The sequence below is a fragment of the Ictalurus punctatus genome, chromosome 9, assembly GCF_001660625.3.
Source record: "Ictalurus punctatus breed USDA103 chromosome 9, Coco_2.0, whole genome shotgun sequence".
Lineage (NCBI taxonomy): Eukaryota > Metazoa > Chordata > Actinopteri > Siluriformes > Ictaluridae > Ictalurus > Ictalurus punctatus.
Window position 1 is genome coordinate 28,510,571 of NC_030424.2, and position 19,073 is coordinate 28,529,643.

Sequence of the window (19,073 nt, forward strand, 5' to 3'; positions counted from 1 at the left end):
TTGATGACGGAGTGATGTTCCACTCGTGGATAACGGCCCTAATGGTGTTTACTGGAGGATTCAGAAGTTTTGAAATACGTCTGCATCCGATTCCATCAATATGTTTCACAACAATAAGGTCGCGAAGGTCTTGGGAGAGCTCTTACCCATCATGAGATGTTTCCTGTGTGTCACTTTGGTAACAAAAAGCCTTTTTATAGACCATCAATTTACTAACCCAGCTGATATTAATCTGCACAGATAGGGGGTGCAATTACTTACGGATTTCAGCCGGTCCCTTGCCTCACCTTGCCTCGGAGAACCGCTTTTTCTTAGCGTGTTCAATACTTTTTTCACGTGTCATTCCACTTTATTACGCGTAACTTTATTTATGGACTTTAATGTTGTGAATTCTTTTATATTCGCGGCGTTCTGGAGTCGATACCGATGTCTGGTGAAAATTTCACGTGAATAACCTCATTGGAAATAATATTTTAAAATAACGAACAGTTAAAAGTTAACAGGAACAAGGAAACAAACGAGGAAAGTAGACCGGATCCGTAATATGTACTTATTTATTGCACGGAGAGTTAAATAGAGTCGATTAGCCAAAACAAATACGCTCGGCGTGTTTAGTTTGAAGGCAGTGTTAATTAAAGTCGCAGCCATAACGCTCCAGTGAGCTTTTAAACACTTCTAGTAGAGCTCACCATCACCTCACATTTTAAACACAGCATGTCGAGGCATGTGAAGGCAGCACGTGGGGTGTGGAGTGAGTGAGGTGTGGATTTGGACACAACCCAGGTTTCGTAGGACGTGTGTTAGGACTAGGGACGGGGGGGGGGGGGGGGGGGGAGTGTCACCAACACTACACTGTTTTTTAAATAAGATAATATTTCTGGTCGTAGGTAGAACGATCAGTTATAGGGGGTTTTGGTATCGTGACATCAGGATCAATGAGAAATTTAGCCGAAAATCAGACGGTCAGTTTGTTTATCAGCCTCGGAGGTTTGTCTGTGCTTCGTGTCCAAGCGAGAGCATAACACTTAGCAGTCTTGCATTTCAGGACGACAGTTTGGGCTGGGCGATGTCTAAAAATAGTTCTAATGAGACCCTGTTGTTTTAAAATAAATAAATAAATTACCGCGGTAGCCGACTAGATGAGAAATATCTACACGGTGGTGCGCCGCCGTTTTAGTCCTGTAATATTAACCGGAGTTGGAACTGAAAAGAGTTTTATGTGATAATTCGCCATACCGAATATGTTTTATTAGAAATTACCGCACGCCTCACGATTGGATTCGATTCCGTTTCAGGGGGTCGTGATTCGTTTCGATTCTGAGGGTTCTGTTTGATTCGATTCTGATTCATGGGGTTACGATTCGGTTCTGATTCAGAGGGTTGGAGTTTGATTCGAATTGGATTCAGGGGATTACATTTCACATTTATTCCGATTAGAGTGGTTGCGATTCAGTTCAGTCCGATTCAGGGGCTTGCGATTCAGTTCCGTGCTGATTCAGGGGGTTATGAATTTGACCCCAATTCAAAGGGCTACTATTTGATTCTGATTCAGGGCAGTTTCGATTCAGTTCAATACTGATTCAAGGGGTTTCGATTCAATTCCTTTCCAGAGGGTTAGGATTTGATTTCGATGCAGGGGGTCATGAGTCAGTTTGATTTCGATGCAGGGAGTCATGAGTCAGTTTGATTTCGATTCTGGGAGTCATGAGTCAGTTTGATTTCGATTCTGGGGGTCAAGAGTCAGTTTGATTTCGATGCAGGGGTCAAGAGTCAGTTTGATTTCGATGCAGGGGGTCAAGAGTCAGTTTGATTTCGATGCAGGGGGTCATGAGTCAGTTTGATTTCGATGCAGGGGGTCATGAGTCAGTTTGATTTCGATGCAGGGGGTCAAGAGTCAGTTTGATTTCGATGCAGGGGGTCAAGAGTCAGTTTGATTTCGATGCAGGGGTCATGAGTCAGTTTGATTTCGATGCAGGGGGTCATGATTCAGTTTGATTTCGATTCTGTCGTGGTCATGTCAATTCGATTTCGATTCAGGAGTCATGAGTCAATTTGATTTAGATTCTGAGGTTAGGTTTCTTTTCCGATTCATTCAGAGGGTTAGAATTCGATTAGTTTCATTGATTCAGCGTGTTGCATCTCAATTTGTATTCGATCCATGGTATTCTGAGTCGACTTTATTTCGATTCAGGGGTTGAGATTGAGTTCGGTTCAGATTGAAGGGGTTACGATTCGTCAGTCCGATTGAGGGGGTTACAGTTTGATTTGATTCCTATTCAGGGGGTTGTAATTCTCTTCTGATTCACAGGGTTACGATTCGATTATAAAATGATTAACGATGCATCTCCTTTACTCAAGCTTTTGTGTCGCTGTACAGCGTTGGTGTTTGGCCGTGTCTGGGTTGGGATGGTGTACATCAGGATAATAATTTTTTATTTTTATTTTTTTTTAAAGCCAGAGTGTTCACGCCCGCAAATAAAGACAGCCGCAGCCTCTATACCTGACCATGCGAGTGACTTTTGGTCTGCTCGGACGAACTCTGGTTAAAATTCATCGTCCCTTAAAGACTATTGGCTGGTGATGAAAACGGAGCGATAAAGGGAATGTTCTTTCTTCTTCCTCTCTTTTTCCATCCCTCTCTTCTGCGATGACCTCAGATCTGTTGTTCTGGTAGACTGGTGTCTCTCAGTGAAGCTGTACAGAAACGCCATTGTGTGTGTGTGTGTGTGTGTGTGTGTGTGCGCGTGTGTGTGTCTGCTCAACCTCGCTAACTAGCACTCAGTTTGTCTGAATGTCTCCATTTTTCCCCCTGATCACTTATACGATGATGTTCATTTTCCTCTGTGAACGTTTGACCTGCGTATGAAATTGAGAGAAACCTAAAACTCACACTCGCTCAAATGTTTCTCAGCTGCAACCGACCTCCATCGTTCACTCCAGAAATGGCAGAAAAGGAGAAAAAACGCTTTCAAGGATTCCGAACATTCCATGAGTTTTCCACGGAAAAGCTGCTGACAAGCTGACGGAGGTTTCTCATAAATCATACAGAAGAACTGAAAAGCAAATAAACCTCAAATGTACAGCTGTAACCATGATTTTTATCAGCTGTTCATTTACTCATATACCACAGCGAAAATGCAGACTATTAAGATTTTTTTTTTATTATTTCTTAAAGAATGACGCATGATATTTTTCTTTTTTTGTATATAATTATATTTAATGTCGACACCCTTAAAACAGGTTAGGTCTTGTTATCACTTGTGTTATAGCAGCTATAAAGAGTCTATAATCACCAGCCTCTTATTTTTTTCTTTCTTTTAAGATAATAAGACAAAAATTCAGAGCTTTACATGTTACTGAGAAACCTGATGATTGACTGTTCGGGGGCTTAGAGTTCACTTCAGTTCCGATTCAGGGGGTTACGAATTTGATTTGATTCGTTTCAGTGGCTTACGATTTGATTTGATTCCGATTCAGTGGCTTATGATTTGATTCTGATTCAGTGGCTTACGATTTGATTCTGATTCGGTGGCTTACGATTCGATTCTGATTCCGATCCGGTGGCTTACAATTCGATTCTGATTCCGATTCGGTGGCTTATGATTCGATTCTGATTCGGTGGCTTACGATTTGATTTGATTCCGATCCGGTGGCTTACGATTCGATTCTGATTCAGTGGCTTACGATTTGATTTGATTCCGATCCGGTGGCTTACGATTCGATTCTGATTCGGTGGCTTACGATTTGATTTGATTCCGATCCGGTGGCTTACGATTCGATTCTGATTCGGTGGCTTACGATTTGATTTGATTCCGATCCGGTGGCTTACGATTCGATTCTGATTCGGTGGCTTACGATTTGATTTGATTCCGATCCGGTGGCTTACGATTCGATTCTGATTCGGTGGCTTACGATTTGATTTGATTCCGATCCGGTGGCTTACGATTCGATTCTGATTCGGTGGCTTACGATTTGATTTGATTCCGATCCGGTGGCTTACGATTCGATTCTGATTCAGTGGCTTACGATTTGATTTGATTCCGATCCGGTGGCTTACGATTCGATTCTGATTCAGTGGCTTACGATTTGATTTGATTCCGATCCGGTGGCTTACGATTCGATTCTGATTCAGTGGCTTACGATTTGATTTGATTCCGATCCGGTGGCTTACGATTCGATTCTGATTCAGTGGCTTACGATTTGATTTGATTCCGATCCGGTGGCTTACGATTCGATTCTGATTCAGTGGCTTACGATTTGATTTGATTCCGATCCGGTGGCTTACGATTCGATTCTGATTCAGTGGCTTACGATTTGATTTGATTCCGATCCGGTGGCTTACGATTCGATTCTGATTCATTGGCTTACGATTTGATTTGATTCCGATCCGGTGGCTTACGATTCGATTCTGATTCGGTGGCTTACGATTTGATTTGATTCCGATCCGGTGGCTTACGATTCGATTCTGATTCGGTGGCTTACGATTTGATTTGATTCCGATCCGGTGGCTTACGATTCGATTCTGATTCGGTGGCTTACGATTTGATTTGATTCCGATCCGGTGGCTTACGATTCGATTCTGATTCAGTGGCTTACGATTTGATTTGATTCCGATCCGGTGGCTTACGATTCGATTCTGATTCAGTGGCTTACGATTTGATTTGATTCCGATCCGGTGGCTTACGATTCGATTCTGATTCAGGGAGTTATGATTTGATTTGCTCATGATTCAGGGGATCACAAATTGATTCCTATTCATGGGGTCGTGATTTGATTCGATGGTGATTCAAGGGGCTTACAATTCAATTCCGATTCAGGGCGTTAATAAAACTTTGGCTTTCATTGAGGTACAAAGTAGATACTTTCTTTTTAGGGCTGGGTGATGTGATAATTTAATATCGATATCATGATAAATTGTGACAGTACATTACTAAGATATTGTGATTTTTTTAAAAAACAAAAAAAGTAAAACATTTGTAATACCTTTTTTTTTTTTTAAATATTTTTTTACAGACTGTCCGGAAGCAGCTGATGTGATTTCTTTTAAGTTGTAAAGAAAAACTTTGAGAGATCTTTACAGGCTCATGAAATCTTTTTATTTATTTATGATGCACACAAAGGTACTTTTTAATGTTATAAAGAATTAATACATGTATTTTTGTAGACATTAAATAAAGTATCATCGTAACTGTTCCCGAAGCTGTATATGGTGATGGAGGTCACGTGTGGTAGAAAAGCCTGGGAGAATCGGGATGTGATGGTTTTGTCATATCGCGCGCCGCTGCTCCGGGTTATCGGTTCTCTCGAGGTTCACCACGTGCAGGTTTTTAGGACCTCGGTTCCCGGCTCTTGGAGAACTTTGATCCCAGAACAGCCTTCATGATGCTTTTTGTCAGATTTTTTTCTTTTTGTAATGTAACGTGCTTCTTTCTTTCTTTCTTTCTCCTACAGCGTACAGAACAATTCTCTGCGACGTTTAATAACGTCTGGACGTCTAAAGTTTACGTACAAAAGCGCACAAAATGCATCTAAAATGTTTCGAGCGATTTTTTAAGTTAATACGATAAACATTTGGGTTTAAATTTGTGGAATCTTATTATTATTCTTATTCTTATTATATATTTTTAAATGAACTAAAATCCTTTTTCTTCCGTCTCTTCTCTTTTCATTTTCTCAGGCGCGGAACGTCAACACGGGAGAGCTGGCAGCCATCAAAGTCATTAAACTGGAACCAGGTACACATTCGTGCGTCCTTCCCTCCGTCCATCAGAGATAAACGCTCCCTCGCTCTCTCTCTCTCTCTCTCTCACACACTCACACACACACACACACACACACACACACCGTGCAATAATTAACCAAACCCGCATGTGGGCATTAATAATGCAGCAACGTTCACAGGCTGGTAAACACACTTTAATAGCCGTGTGTGTGTGTGTGTGTGTGTGTGTGTGTGTGTACACTTTAGCATGTTATCTTCCCTGATCGCTACCTCTGTGTTCTTTCCAAGGAGTTTTCACTTTCTTTCCATGAGGGAGGGTGTGTGTGTGTGTGTGTGTGTGCATTGCTACTGTTGTATTCTATTTGGGATTTTCTAGATGTCCTAATAAAGATAAGAAACTGTTAGTGTGTGTGTGTGTGTGAGAGAGAGAGAAATGTTCCACACGTGATCGAGAATCTAATAAGGAGCATCGTGGTGTGCCGCTATCGGAAAATAATCAACGACAGGGTGCAGTGATGGAGCGGACTTCCTGTTCCTGTCGGTTATTTCCCTCTAACGGCACGTCCTGGGGCGTCTCCGAGTCTCCCAGCACCACGTCGTACGTTTTATCCGTTTGTAGCTACGTCGGACGACGCAGGACGTCCACGGGACGTCTCCCGGCCAATCGGAATGGGGAATTTAACAGCGTTGTGGCGTAACCGAGAGTTAACCGAGACTCCCGTTTCCTTATGATCCATAACTTTTTTATTTATTTATTTATTTATTTTTAAATGTTTATTTTTAAATTTTTTTTAATAGATTTCTAGAATTGTGAAGTTGCATGAGTGATAACGTTTCTGGATTTCCAGGTGAGGACTTTGCGGTGGTTCAGCAGGAGATTATCATGATGAAAGATTGTAAACACTCGAACATTGTGGCGTACTTCGGCAGTTATCTCAGGTAACGCGCTCACAACACTGCTATCTGACATCTTTCTCTCATTCTCTCTCACACACACACACACACTCCTTTCCAGTCGTGCGCTAACGAAGCTGAACTATCCTCAGATTATCTGTAATAAGAGATGATTGATGATGTAAAGTTCCTGCACCTTCCAGGGGATCTGATCTGATATATTTTGTACATGATATTATATTATATACGTGCGCTCAGGTCCTAAGAAACCGTGATCCTACCCCCACCATGTTTCACAGGTTCTTCTGCTGGAATGCAGTGTTTTCCTTTCTCCAAACATGACGCTGCTCATTTAATCCAAAAAGTGTTCTATTTCGGTCTCATCCCTCTACGAAACGTTTTCCAAAAGCCTTCCGGCTCGTCCACGCGATCTTCGGCAAACTGCAGAAGGGCTGCAACGTTCTTTGTGGAGAGCAGTGGGTTCGTCCGTGCCGTGATCCACTTCCGCGAACGTGTTGTGAAGATCAGACTCCGATAGATCGCCGTTCTTTAAATAAAACCCAACACTCGCTGACGCCTGATCGTCGTCCCCGTTGATTGGAATCACCTGACTCTGATTTCTCCTTCAGGTTAAACTGCTCATCCTCGAGGTTCACGTACTTTTCCCCACGCGCAGACGTGTAACGTCGGGTCGTTTTCCTCGATAAATGAACGACGGAGTATATTGTCTTTGTCTCATTTGTTTAATTGGGATCTCTCGGTCTACTTTTAGGACTTGTGTGAAAATCCGATCATGTTTTAGGTCATATTTATGCAGTGATATAGAAAATTCTAAAGGGTTCACAAACTTTTAAGCACCTCTGTGTGTGTGTGTGTGTGTGTGTGTGTGTTTCAGGAGAGATAAATTATGGATCTGTATGGAATACTGCGGTGGAGGATCACTACAGGATATTTACCACGGTAATTACACGTCACGTCACACACGTGGCCTCCCTCTGTGGGAGTGACGTACCCCTGAGTCCACGCATTAAAGCGTTTTGTAACGCAGCGATCTCGCGCGTGTTCTAGCACACGGTTCAGTGGGGCAGAATATGGTTTGGGACCGAGGATGGAATGTGCTCTTATCAGTTCACTCGCATGTGAAGTGCAGAGAAACACAAAGCACACACTCTTATCTGTCCCGCTAACGCTAGCAGACAGGATAAAATGTGTCTCTCTCTCTCTCTCTCTCTCTCTCTCTGTGTCAGTGACTGGACCTTTGCTGGAGTCGCAGATTGCATATGTATCACGGGAGACCCTTCAGGTACTCTCTCTCTCTCTCTCTCTCTCTCTCTCTCTCTCTCTCTCACACACACAACCAGAGTTGCACAGATGTGAGTGTAAAGTGTACTGTGTGTGTCTCAGGGCCTGTACTACCTCCATAACAAAGGAAAGATGCACAGAGACATTAAGGTAGGCTTCCACATGATCTGCCTTTAACCTTTGACCTTTCCTTCAGTAAAGTTTCTTCACGTCTTCGTGTTTGTTTGTTTTTCCTCACAGGGAGCAAATATCTTACTAACTGACAACGGCTATGTGAAGCTGGGTGAGCCGAGCGATGAAGCTGTTACAGATATGTAAATTAGAATTATAAATGGGACGTCCGGTATTAAAGATCGTCTGTGTTTCTGTCTCTGTAGCGGATTTCGGCGTCTCGGCTCAGATCTCCGCCACTCTGGCCAAGAGGAAGTCCTTCATCGGGACGCCATACTGGTAAAGTCCTGCTCTGTTCTTCTGGCTTTCTAAAAGGAGGCGTGGCCTCTGTATCAGTCTTAGTGAAGGAGGTGTGGCCTCTTTGTCTGTTGGTCTTAGTGAAGGAGGTGTGGCCTCGGTCAGTCTTAGTGAAGGAGGTGTGGCCTCTGTGTCTTTTAGTCTCAGTGAAGGAGGTGTGGCCTCTGTGTCAGTCTTAGTGAAGGGGTGTGGCCTCTGGGTTTGTCAGTCTGTCAGTCTTTATGAAGGGGTGTGGCCTCTGTGTCAGTCTTAGTGATGGGGTGTGGCCTCTGTCAGTCTTAGTGAAGGAGGCGTGGCCTCTGTCAGTCTTAGTGAAGGAGGCGTGGCCTCTGTGTCAGTCTTAGTGAAGGAGGTGTGGCCTCTATCAGACTAGTGAAGGAGGCGTGGCCTCTGTCAGTCTTAGTGAAGGAGGCGTGGCCTCTGTGTCATTCAAGGTTTCAGTATCAGAAAAGAAAAAATGGTATCATACCATCTCTAATTAATAAAGCTTCATTCAAGTGAAATAACAATACATCTCTCTCTCTCTCTCTCTCTCTGTGTGTGTGTGTGTGTGTGTGTGTGTGTGTGTGTGTGTGTGTACAGGATGGCTCCAGAGGTGGCTGCAGTAGAGCGTAAAGGAGGTTATAATCAGCTGTGTGATATCTGGGCCGTGGGCATCACTGCTATAGAACTGGCCGAGCTGCAACCTCCCATGTTCGATCTGCACCCCATGAGGTGTGTGTGTGTGTGTGTGTGTGCTTGTGTATAAGTGTGTATGAGTGTGTGTTGATTTTCTTGTCTCTCTCCCTCAGAGCTCTTTTCCTCATGACCAAGAGCAACTTCCAGCCTCCTAAACTGAAAGATAAACTCAAATGGTGAGTGAGTGTGTGAGTGTGTGTGTGTGTGTGTGTGACGTATTAAAGACATTTTGAGAAGCTTTTGCCTCTTTAGATGTTGTAATAAGAAGTGATGATTAGAGGTCCTCTCTTCTTCTGCACTCAGGACGAATAACTTTCATCACTTTGTGAAAATGGCGCTGATTAAAAACCCTAAGAAGAGGCCGACGGCGGATAAACTGCTGCAGGTGTGTGCCGTGTTCCTCACGTGTCCCTCGCGTGTTCTTCACGTGTTCCAGCAACGCTTTGATCTCTCCCTCGTCCACGTGTTAGATTTCTCCTAGTGTGAATCCCAGTCCCAGTTTTTCGGGGGTTTTTCAGTTGGCATAAATGGAGTTTATAATAATACACTGCGTTTATTTCGTCATACCGGCTAGTTAGCAAACCAGCTAATCATACACCCAAAGGCAACACATACAGGAAATGACGCAAGTGTTTACATCACCAAAAAAAAAGAACCCCAGACCGACTGGTCTTTAGTCAGATTATACCAACATAACACACCTACAGTAAATAATCTCACGAACATGCAGAAGTAAAGCTAGATAGTTAGCAAACCAGCTATTAGCACGTTAGCTAGCATGCCGAAATGACACTGGAATACTTCATACACACTGCTGAAGCAAGACATGGGTAGGAAAGGTGATGAGGGAGCGTTTAAAAAAAAAAACAACAAAAAACAGGCTTTTGTCCAGTCACATTGCTCCGCTCGGTGACATCACAAGCTCACTTCCTGTCTCGTCCAGCACCCGTTCGTATCGCAGCCGCTGAGTCGCACCCTCGCCATCGAGCTGCTGGACAAAGTCAACAACCCCGACCACGCCGACATGGAGGATAGCCACGACGGCGAGGACGAGGAAGCCGACCCTGAGGTGAGGTCACGACCTTTCGGCATTTGCCCGCTAATTTATATGTTTCTTCCTGCGATCCCGGTGCTTATCCGATATTCATTATTTCTTTATAAATTTACTGAGATTTAAAATTCAGTAAACTGAAGCACTGGAAAATGTGTGTGTGTGTGTGTGTGTGTGTGTGTGTGTGTGTGTGTGTGCAGTCTCCTGTGCACGTGCCTCAGCGAATCACGTCAGCAAGCCGAAGTTCACGGGATAAAAAGACTCTGTCGGAGATCAACTGTGAGTGTGTGTGTGTGTGTGTGTGTGGGGGGGGAATTTTGTTGGGAATGCTGACTGGGAATTTTTATTGGGAATTTTATTACTCGTTCATTTTCTGTTGTAAGGATCAAAACACTGATTTTCATCAGACTTGTGTGTTTGTGTCTGATAGTTTATATTGGTCTGTGCATGTTGCTGTGTGTGTGTGTGTGTGTGTGTGTGTGTGTGTGTGTGAGTGAGTGAGTGTGAGAGAGAGAGTAACATCTTTCTCTCTGCGTGTTGTAGTTGATCAGGTGAAGTTTGATCCTCCGCTGTGGAAAGAGACGGAGCTGCATGAACCGGTATGTAACACTGTGTGTGTGTGTGTGTGTGTGTGTGTGTGTGTGTGTATATGTAGAATGTGTGTGTGTAGATTTCAATCTCTGAGAAAGAGTGTATCTTGTCACAGGAACTGCAGCTGGAGCCGCAGAGTTTACTGGGTGATCATAAGTAAGTGCACTGTTATGTGTTTATTTTGTGTGTGTGTGTGAAGTGTTTAATATATCTGTGTGTGTGTGTGTGTGTGTGTGTGTGAGAGAGAGACCGAGTCTCCTTCTGTCCCTCTTACTCTGTTGGCGTTTTTCTGTCTCCGTTCATCTTCCTCTCTTTTAGGAGTCTGTTAAAATCAGTAGCAGAGGAACTCAATCAGAGGTAAGTTATGCCCCGCCCACTGCCCCCGATTGGTCAGCGCTAGTTAACTCCTCCCACCCCATTAGCCTAGTAGACTAACTCCCTCTGCTTAGCACCGCTTAGCTATCCTCACGATTGTGTGTGTGTGTGTGTGTGTGTGTGTGTGTGTGTGTGTGTGTGTGTATATAGGTGTGCGTGTGCGTGTTTCTCTCCATAACGCTTGTTCATTGCCCTTTTCTGTGGCTGCCACGCCCTCTTAGTCTCCGCCCTCTTCATTTCTCTCAGGGGTCATGTGACACATTTAGAGGAGGATGAGGAGGATGGTGATGATGAAGCTGGACAGTAAGTGTCTGAGAGTAAGATTGTTGATATGCCAGCTCGCTCCCTCTCTCACACACGCTCACACACACACACACACACACACACACACACACACACACACACGCATGCATGGTTGCTTGTCATCACCACCTCAGGTGGTGTCTAGTGGTGTCTCTGAATCAGCACTTGATCTGAAGCTCACTTTTCTCTTCGGCTGTGTCCTATTCCCTGTCTGAGTGTGCATGCCGTGTAAGAATAAGCTCAGGGTGTGTGTGTGTGTGTGTGTGTGTGTGTGTGTGTGTGTGTGTGTGTAAAAGAGTGAGAGAGAGAGCATGTCCCAGCCTGTCATCACTAACTCTTCATGCTTCATGTCTGTGGTGTTGTGAAGACGTTTTGTGCCTCAGGCAAAGAAAAAAGAGCAACAGGTGGGAATGTGTCCAGAAAAAAATCCCATGATGCTTTGCTACACTTGCGACTAACCACCAGCAGTAATCCCACAGTAACAGAACAATCACCTGACGCTGTGTTTCACTCAGGAGCTGAGCTTTAACTCGCTCAAAGCTTTTTTGGCTGAGACGCATAAATTAGCTTCTCCTCATCCGATTGGTCGCCGTGTGAGTCATGACAAAACTGCATGTCGTTGTAATACGTGATACTGTGTGTGTGTGTGTGTGTGTGTGTGTGTGTGTGTGTGTGAGATGATGATGATGATGATGATGATGATGATGATGATCTAATCTAAACTGCATGTCTGATTCCTCAGTTCAAACTCCATTTCCACAATGAGGCCTAAAGTCCCTCCCCCGTTACCCCCTAAGGTGAGAACACACACACACACACACACACACACACACACACACCAACCAAAGGCATCTAGTGTAGTAGAATTTGAATTATTTAAATATTTTATTATTCAAACAGTATTTCTCTGTTTTACTGTATCTGTCTATCTGACTATCTGTCTGTCTTTGTCTGGTTCTGTCTGTCTGTCTATCTGTCTGTCTGGTTCTTTCTGTCTATATGTCTGTCTGGCTCGCTCTATCTATCTATCTGTGTGTCGTCCCCCCCCCCCCCCCCCCCCCCCCCCCCTTAGCCGAAGTCTCTCGGCGCTTCTCAGAGCGACCCTGATGGAGAGGACGGCGTCGGTGAGGGGACCATCAAACGTTGCCCTGTCTCCTCAAGCCCCGCCCCTCCTCCTCGCCCCACCTCCTGTGTGCCCCCCAGGCCGCCGCCCCCTCGCCTGCCCCCCCAGAGACGCAGCAGCTTAGGTAAAGGGCCTCCCGAGCACGCTCGGACAGAACCCGAAGGGGATGATGGGAGTTTTAGGTTCTGGGACTGGCTTCACGCCGAGGAGCAGAAGGAAGACAGTAAGCCTGGCTCCGCCCCCACCCCCGGTATCCAGATGCCGCTCTGTGATTGGTAGATGTAAAAATCGCGGTAGACGTGTAGTGGCTTCCATTGCCTCCAATGGAGTTTCCATCCACCTGTAATGTGAATTTTACTCCGAGCGTAAAGAAATAAACTCCTAAATCTGCTTTAAATCTATTTTTGGCTGAGGTGAAAAAGTGAGAAGATCGAGTAAAAGCGTAAAGGCTGATGGAAACCTTTTTTGTTTTAGTTGTTTTGTTTTGTTAAATAAGTAACGCTGTAGCGAGTGCGTGTCGTACTTCTTACACGCTTACGTCTTAAACCTCAAACGACCCAGAGCCGAACAGGAAATTCCAGAAGTAAACATGCGTCGTTATTATTGTTGTTGTTGTTGTTTTGATTGACCAAGGCACTACATTACCCACAAACCTAAACCAACACCCGCCGCCGCTGTAACCATGGAAACCGCAATGCAAGCGGGACGTTTTCCGACACCCTTGCGTCTGGAAGTAAAAGCTAGCCAGCTCGCTCGAGAGAATTAAACGATCGGCTTACATGGCGGCGTTTTCCGGGCGTCCGTCACTTCCTCCCCTTCAAAAATCCCGCCCACCGGGGTTGATTGACAGGTGTTCGTCAGCGACGATTATATTTTCCGCCCGAGTTTTCGATAAAGTCGCGGTTCATCTCATAGCTGCCTGGTTGGAGGGGGAGAAAATCGCTTCACTTTCAGCTTTCTTAAGCAAACGTGTTAGCGTTCAGCGTCCACGACGATTCAGTGACGTCATCCAGCACTGATACACTCCCGTATGCCGTGTGTATCACCCCGTCACGGCGTGCATGGTGTTTATCGGTGTTAACGAGGCGGACAACTCTAGATCGCTGCCGAGTACGTTCGTGAGGAATTGTTCTGGCCGAACCGGACGTGAATAGATAGCTAGCTAGCTTATTAAATCAGCGTGTACTAACGCGAGAGGTTTTTATTATTATTATTATTATTATTATTATTATTATTATTATTATCGCAATAGCTAGACGAATATCCAGCTAAATCTACACGGAAAAGTCGACAGGGTTCTAGTGGGTTCTTCTGTGAGGATGATGAGAGCTTTCTGTTCAGAATGTTTTTTAAACTCTGTGTGTGTGTGTGTGTGCGTGCGTGTAGGTAACGGATTGAGCGCGTCGTCGCAGAACGGAGAGCGGGAAAGACTGTCGACCCTCCCGACCATTCCCAGTCGCAGGAGCAAAGACGTTCCCGTGAGTCTGGTTTTCTCCTCGGGTTCGGCACCGTCTGTTTCGTTTCCCGTTCTCTCCGCGGATTCTGTTAACCCGTGTCTCGTTCTTGTCGCAGAAGCCGATGTGTAACGGTCTGCCTCCCACGCCCAAAGTGCACGTGAGTACACCACCTGTCCGACACACGCGAGCGAGAAACGTCGCCTCGACGACAGATCCCGGAGCCACGTTACCGAAAAAAAAAAAAAATCCCACCCCCGATTCCAAAAAATGTTGCCACGACCACGTAAAATGTAAATAAAAACGGAACGCGACGCTCATAAACCCCGTATGTTTTTCACTATAGAAGATAGAAAGCGTGCCAGACGTTTAAACTGACGGTTTTATGTAGCGGTTTTAAGGGAATAAAACGAGGTCACTTTGGATCCGATGGCCGCAACACGTCTCGAAAAAGTTGGGACGAGAGCAGTAAAAGGCTTGGAAAGTGAGTGTGAAACCGCTGGAGGCTAATCGGGAACGGGTCAGTAAGATGACCGGGGATAAAAAGAGGATCTTGGAGAGGCGGAGTCTTTCAGAAGTAAACACGGGCAGGGGTTGACGTCGACAGATCTGTGGAACGATTTCAGAATAACGTCAAACGACGTGAAATTGCGAAGGCGACGAATAGCTCGTCATCTACAGGACGTAATATCGTCATCTAACCGATCGCACGATCCCGAGAGGTCGCACAGATCAGCAGATCGCCATAGAAACAGCCACGTTACTTCTGAGTTTCGGGGAATTAACGGCTCGTGATTCCTAAGCAGTTTGAAATTGTGGGGGTGGGGGAGGGGGGGGGTAAAGAAAAAAGAGTGTGTTCCTCTGATAAACACGTGTTTCTTCTGTGCAGATGGGAGCGTGTTTCTCGAAAGTGTTTAACGGCTGTCCGCTCAAGATCCACTGCGCCGCGTCCTGGGTCAACCCGGACACCAGAGGTATGAGGCACGAGGCACGGGTCCGAAAGCCGCGAGCCGCCGCGTGGATCCGATTTCCCGACGGGTGCTTGAAATAATCCCGTGTTTTATGCTTTCAGATCAGTATTTGATTTTCGGAGGCGAGGAAGGAATCTACAGCCTTAACCTGAACGAGCTTCACGAGACCTCCATGGAGCAGGTGGGACTCTAGAATCTAAACGTGTATCAGATGAGGGATTTTCGGCTCGAACGCACGACGCTGTAGGTCGTGACGGTCGGCCCGTACTCCCGCTTTAACTAACTGACCTGCTGATTTCTGGCAGATATTCCCCCGGAGGTGCACGTGGCTGTACGTGATGAACAACTGGCTCTTCTCTATATCCGGTAAGACCTTTTCAGCGCTAGTATAGCATAGCAGAGTGTGAATAAGAGTTCCTGGGATGAGCACAGTGGGACCAGTGCACTTTAATTACATTATTCATTCATTTATTACATTGATTCTGTGTTCTTTTGGACCGTGTGTGTGTGTGTGTGTGTGTGGTGCAGGTAAAGCGTCCCAGCTGTACTCCCATAACCTGTGCGGTCTCTTCGAGCACGCTCGGCAGATGCAGAGGTTACCCATGGCCATACAGACGTACAAACTGCCCGATAAAATCATCCCTCGGTAGGTTTGGGCTTTGATGTCGATTTACTTGGCGGTAAACGAACGTGCAGTTAAAGAGGCGTTAACCTCGAAGCCCTTATTTATAAAGCCGCGACGCTTATCCGCTTCACGACCATACCACGGGTCCGATCCCACGTCAGCGCTTTTTCATTCGGACCCGTTGGCGTCGTCATCGGACTGGTTTTGTACGAGGACCGGGAATAAAATCCGAACCCTTTTTCAGTTCCTGCTTTCTAGTAGTGTGGGTACCGTTCTGTGGACAGGGGCCGCTTTTAGAGGCGGAGCTTGCTATTTTGCTATAACAGTCGAACCCCTTTACGCGACATTTTATAAACGTGTGTTTAGCCAGCAGTTAATCGCTAAAGCATGTCGTATACGAGCGATGCGACGCTGTTTGCGAGTGGCACGGGAGAGAAAGACGGTGCGACACGCCCACGTGTCACGCGACCAGTTTTGTAACTGTGTCTGTTAAATGCACTCATTCTCTGTAATTGTTCTACAGGAAGTTCACAGTGTCCAGTAAGATTCCAGAGACAAAGGGGTGCCAGAAGTGTTGTGTAGGTGAGTCACGCTGATTTCAGGATGTAATGGCAGCACACAGGATTAAACACACACGAGGATTGTTCTCTTAAGCTTTACGTGTGTGAGCTAAAAAGCGAATACACACAAATACTGTATAAAAGTGTTTAATGTTGTATTATATGAGGGGTATAAGAAGGACCCTGTTAATCTGAGGTGTGCGTGTGTGTGTGTGTGTGTGTGTGTGTGTGTGTGTGTAGTTCGCAGTCCATACACAGGGATGAAGTATCTTTGTGGTGCATTCCAGTCCAGTGTAGTTTTGTTTGAATGGGTGGAGTCCATGCAGCGCTTCATGCTCATCAAGGTGGGGATTGTGTTTTTGTGTGTCTGAGAGTCTGTGAGAGAGAGTGAGTCTGCTGAGTGAGTCTGCTGAGTGAGTCTGCTGAGTGAGTCTGCTGAGTGAGTCTGCTGAGTGAGTCTGCTGAGTGAGTCTGCTGAGTGAGTCTGCTGAGTGAGTCTGCTGAGTGAGTCTGCTGAGTGAGTCAGTCCAAGCGAGTCAGTCCAAGCGAGTCAGTCCAAGCGAGTCAGTCCAAGCGAGTCAGTCCAAGCGAGTCAGTCCAAGCGAGTCAGTCCAAGCGAGTCTGAGCAAGTCTGAGCGAGCGAGTCAGTCTGAGCGAGCGAGTCTGAGCGAGCGAGCGAGTCTGAGCGAGCGAGTCAGTCTGAGCGAGTCTGAGCGAGCGAGTCAGTCTGAGCGAGTCTGAGCGAGCGAGTCTGAGCGAGCGAGTCTGAGCGAGCGAGCGAGTCTGAGCGAGCGAGTCAGTCTGAGCGAGTCTGAGCGAGCGAGTCAGTCTGAGCGAGTCTGAGCGAGCGAGCCAGTCTGAGCGAGTCTGAGCGAGCCTGAGTGAGGGAGCGAGTCGGTCTGAGCGAGCCTGAGTGAGGGAGCGAGTCGGTCTGAGCGAGCCTGAGTGAGGGAGCGAGTCGGTCTGAGCGAGCCTGAGTGAGGGAGCGAGTCGGTCTGAGCGAGCCTGAGTGAGGGAGCGAGTCGGTCTGAGCCAGCCTGAGTGAGGGAGCGAGTCGGTCTGAGCCAGCCTGAGTGAGGGAGCGAGTCGGTCTGAGCGAGCCTGAGTGAGGGAGCGAGTCGGTCTGAGCGAGCCTGAGTGAGGGAGCGAGTCGGTCTGAGCGAGCCTGAGTGAGGGAGCGAGTCAGTCTGAGTTGAGTGAGCGAGTCAGTCTAAGCGAGTCTTGAGTGTCAGTCTTAGCGAGTCAGTTTAAAAGTGTCAGTGAGTGAGTCAGTCTGCTGAGTGTGTTTGAGTGAGTGTCAGTTTAAGCAAGTCTGAGTGAGTGAGTCAGCCTGTGAGTGAGTCTGAGTAAGCGAGTCAGTCTAAGCAAGTCTGAGTGAGTGAGTCTGTGAGTGAATCAGCATGTCTGTGATTACAGACCTAATTTTTTCTTTTATTGTGTGTGTGTGTGTGTGTGTGTGTGTGTGTGTGTGTGTGTGTGTATATAGAGTATAGACTTCACCCTCCCTTGTCCACTGGAGGTGTTTGAGATGCTGGTGGTCCCGGAGCGTCACTACCCATTGATCTGTGTGTCCGTTGTTAAGGGCAGTCAGCCTGATCAGGTCGTGACCTTTGGCACCGTTGACCCCAACGATATAGCGCCGACCTTCACTGAACCTGGTACGAACCGATGAACTTGCTACATTTGATGCTGTAGTCTGATACTATTACATTTATTTCATTCTTTCACCAAAATGGATATAAAAGCTTCAGACCTGGAATGGAAGTGCGTCTGGTCGATTCGGAATGTCGTTCTGCTTAAAAGACGTTCTTAAGAGCTCGGACAAGCAGAAACAGGAGAGCGGTCGTAGTGAGAGAGGACTCGCGTCTCTGTGTGTTGACATGCTGTGGGTTTTCCTGTGCTTTGAGTGTGTGTGCTTCTGCTTCTGTTTCAGACACGTCACAGACGTGCGTCATTCACGTCACGCAGCTGGAAAGGGACACCATACTGGTGTGTTTGGACCGTGAGTATGGGTTTATCGATTACTGATTAGAACGTAACACTGGCTTAGATTGAGAAATTGTGTGTTTTGTTTAGTGCACACACACACACACACACACACACACACACACACACACACACGCACACAAGCTGTTTGCCGATGTAATTTCAGTGCCGGGTGTATAAATGCTGAGGGCTGACTGTTTACACGGTATGTTTAACTGTGTGCGCACGTGTGTGTGTGTGTGTGTGTGTGTGTGTGTGTGTGTGTGTGTGTGTGTGTTGCAGGTTGTATAAAGATGGTGAACTTACAAGGCCGATTAAAATCCAGCAAGAAGCTCTCAGCCGAGCTCACCTTCAACTTCCAGATTGAAGCAATAGGTGAGTAAAACTGTGTGTGTGTGTGTGTGTGTGTGTGTGTGTGTGTGTGTGTGTGTGTGTGTGTGTGTGAGAGAGAGAGAGAGCAGTTAATGGTCAGGTGTCCACATACTTTTGAGCATATAGTGTAAATAGTTAACTACCTTCTTGTTCTTGTCGGAACTAAAAAAAAAAATGCTGCACAGGCCACACACACACACACACACACACACACACGACAGTAACAGACTCATCATGACGCCTCTTTCTCCTGGTTTCAGTGTGTTTGCAGGACAGCGTGCTGGCGTTCTGGAGACACGGCATGCAGGGACGCAGCTTCAAAACCAATGAGGTGTGTGTGTGTGTGTTTGGGGATTGTGTATACACGATGTATTGAGTGTGTGTGTCTGTGTGTGTGTGTGTGTGTGTGTGTGTGTAATATTGCTCTGTCACTGCACCAGATCACGCAGGAGATCTCTGACAGCTCACGCATCTTCAGACTGCTGGGCTCAGACAGGTAAAGAACGACCACACACACACACACACACACACACACACACACACACACACGAAAACGTCCATGGTTGCTACACACATGTGTGCAGAGTACATATACAGT

General features: G+C 46.2%; 1 protein-coding gene across 3 annotated transcripts in view; it reads left to right on the forward strand.

The window, feature by feature from the left end:
* map4k3b (mitogen-activated protein kinase kinase kinase kinase 3b) overlaps positions 1–19,073 on the forward strand; it is a 31,323-nt gene that overhangs the window by 5,154 nt on the left and 7,096 nt on the right. Inside the window, exons 2-32 of one of the 3 annotated variants that reach the window (XM_053682854.1) lie at positions 5,678–5,735; positions 6,571–6,661; positions 7,512–7,576; positions 7,864–7,919; positions 8,021–8,068; positions 8,159–8,201; positions 8,296–8,368; positions 8,969–9,100; positions 9,178–9,240; positions 9,368–9,449; positions 10,008–10,133; positions 10,316–10,394; positions 10,659–10,714; positions 10,822–10,862; positions 11,025–11,063; positions 11,328–11,384; positions 12,127–12,181; positions 12,457–12,730; positions 13,894–13,985; positions 14,080–14,121; positions 14,851–14,935; positions 15,034–15,113; positions 15,238–15,298; positions 15,461–15,578; positions 16,081–16,139; positions 16,358–16,461; positions 17,604–17,775; positions 18,051–18,119; positions 18,386–18,478; positions 18,736–18,806; positions 18,916–18,971. In XM_053682854.1, the coding sequence (XP_053538829.1) occupies positions 5,678–5,735; positions 6,571–6,661; positions 7,512–7,576; positions 7,864–7,919; positions 8,021–8,068; positions 8,159–8,201; positions 8,296–8,368; positions 8,969–9,100; positions 9,178–9,240; positions 9,368–9,449; positions 10,008–10,133; positions 10,316–10,394; positions 10,659–10,714; positions 10,822–10,862; positions 11,025–11,063; positions 11,328–11,384; positions 12,127–12,181; positions 12,457–12,730; positions 13,894–13,985; positions 14,080–14,121; positions 14,851–14,935; positions 15,034–15,113; positions 15,238–15,298; positions 15,461–15,578; positions 16,081–16,139; positions 16,358–16,461; positions 17,604–17,775; positions 18,051–18,119; positions 18,386–18,478; positions 18,736–18,806; positions 18,916–18,971 (2,540 nt within the window). The remainder of the gene's footprint in view (positions 1–5,677; positions 5,736–6,570; positions 6,662–7,511; positions 7,577–7,863; positions 7,920–8,020; positions 8,069–8,158; positions 8,202–8,295; positions 8,369–8,968; positions 9,101–9,177; positions 9,241–9,367; positions 9,450–10,007; positions 10,134–10,315; positions 10,395–10,658; positions 10,715–10,821; positions 10,863–11,024; positions 11,064–11,327; positions 11,385–12,126; positions 12,182–12,456; positions 12,731–13,893; positions 13,986–14,079; positions 14,122–14,850; positions 14,936–15,033; positions 15,114–15,237; positions 15,299–15,460; positions 15,579–16,080; positions 16,140–16,357; positions 16,462–17,603; positions 17,776–18,050; positions 18,120–18,385; positions 18,479–18,735; positions 18,807–18,915; positions 18,972–19,073) is intronic. The other 2 variants (XM_053682856.1, XM_053682855.1) reach the window with 2 other exon arrangements.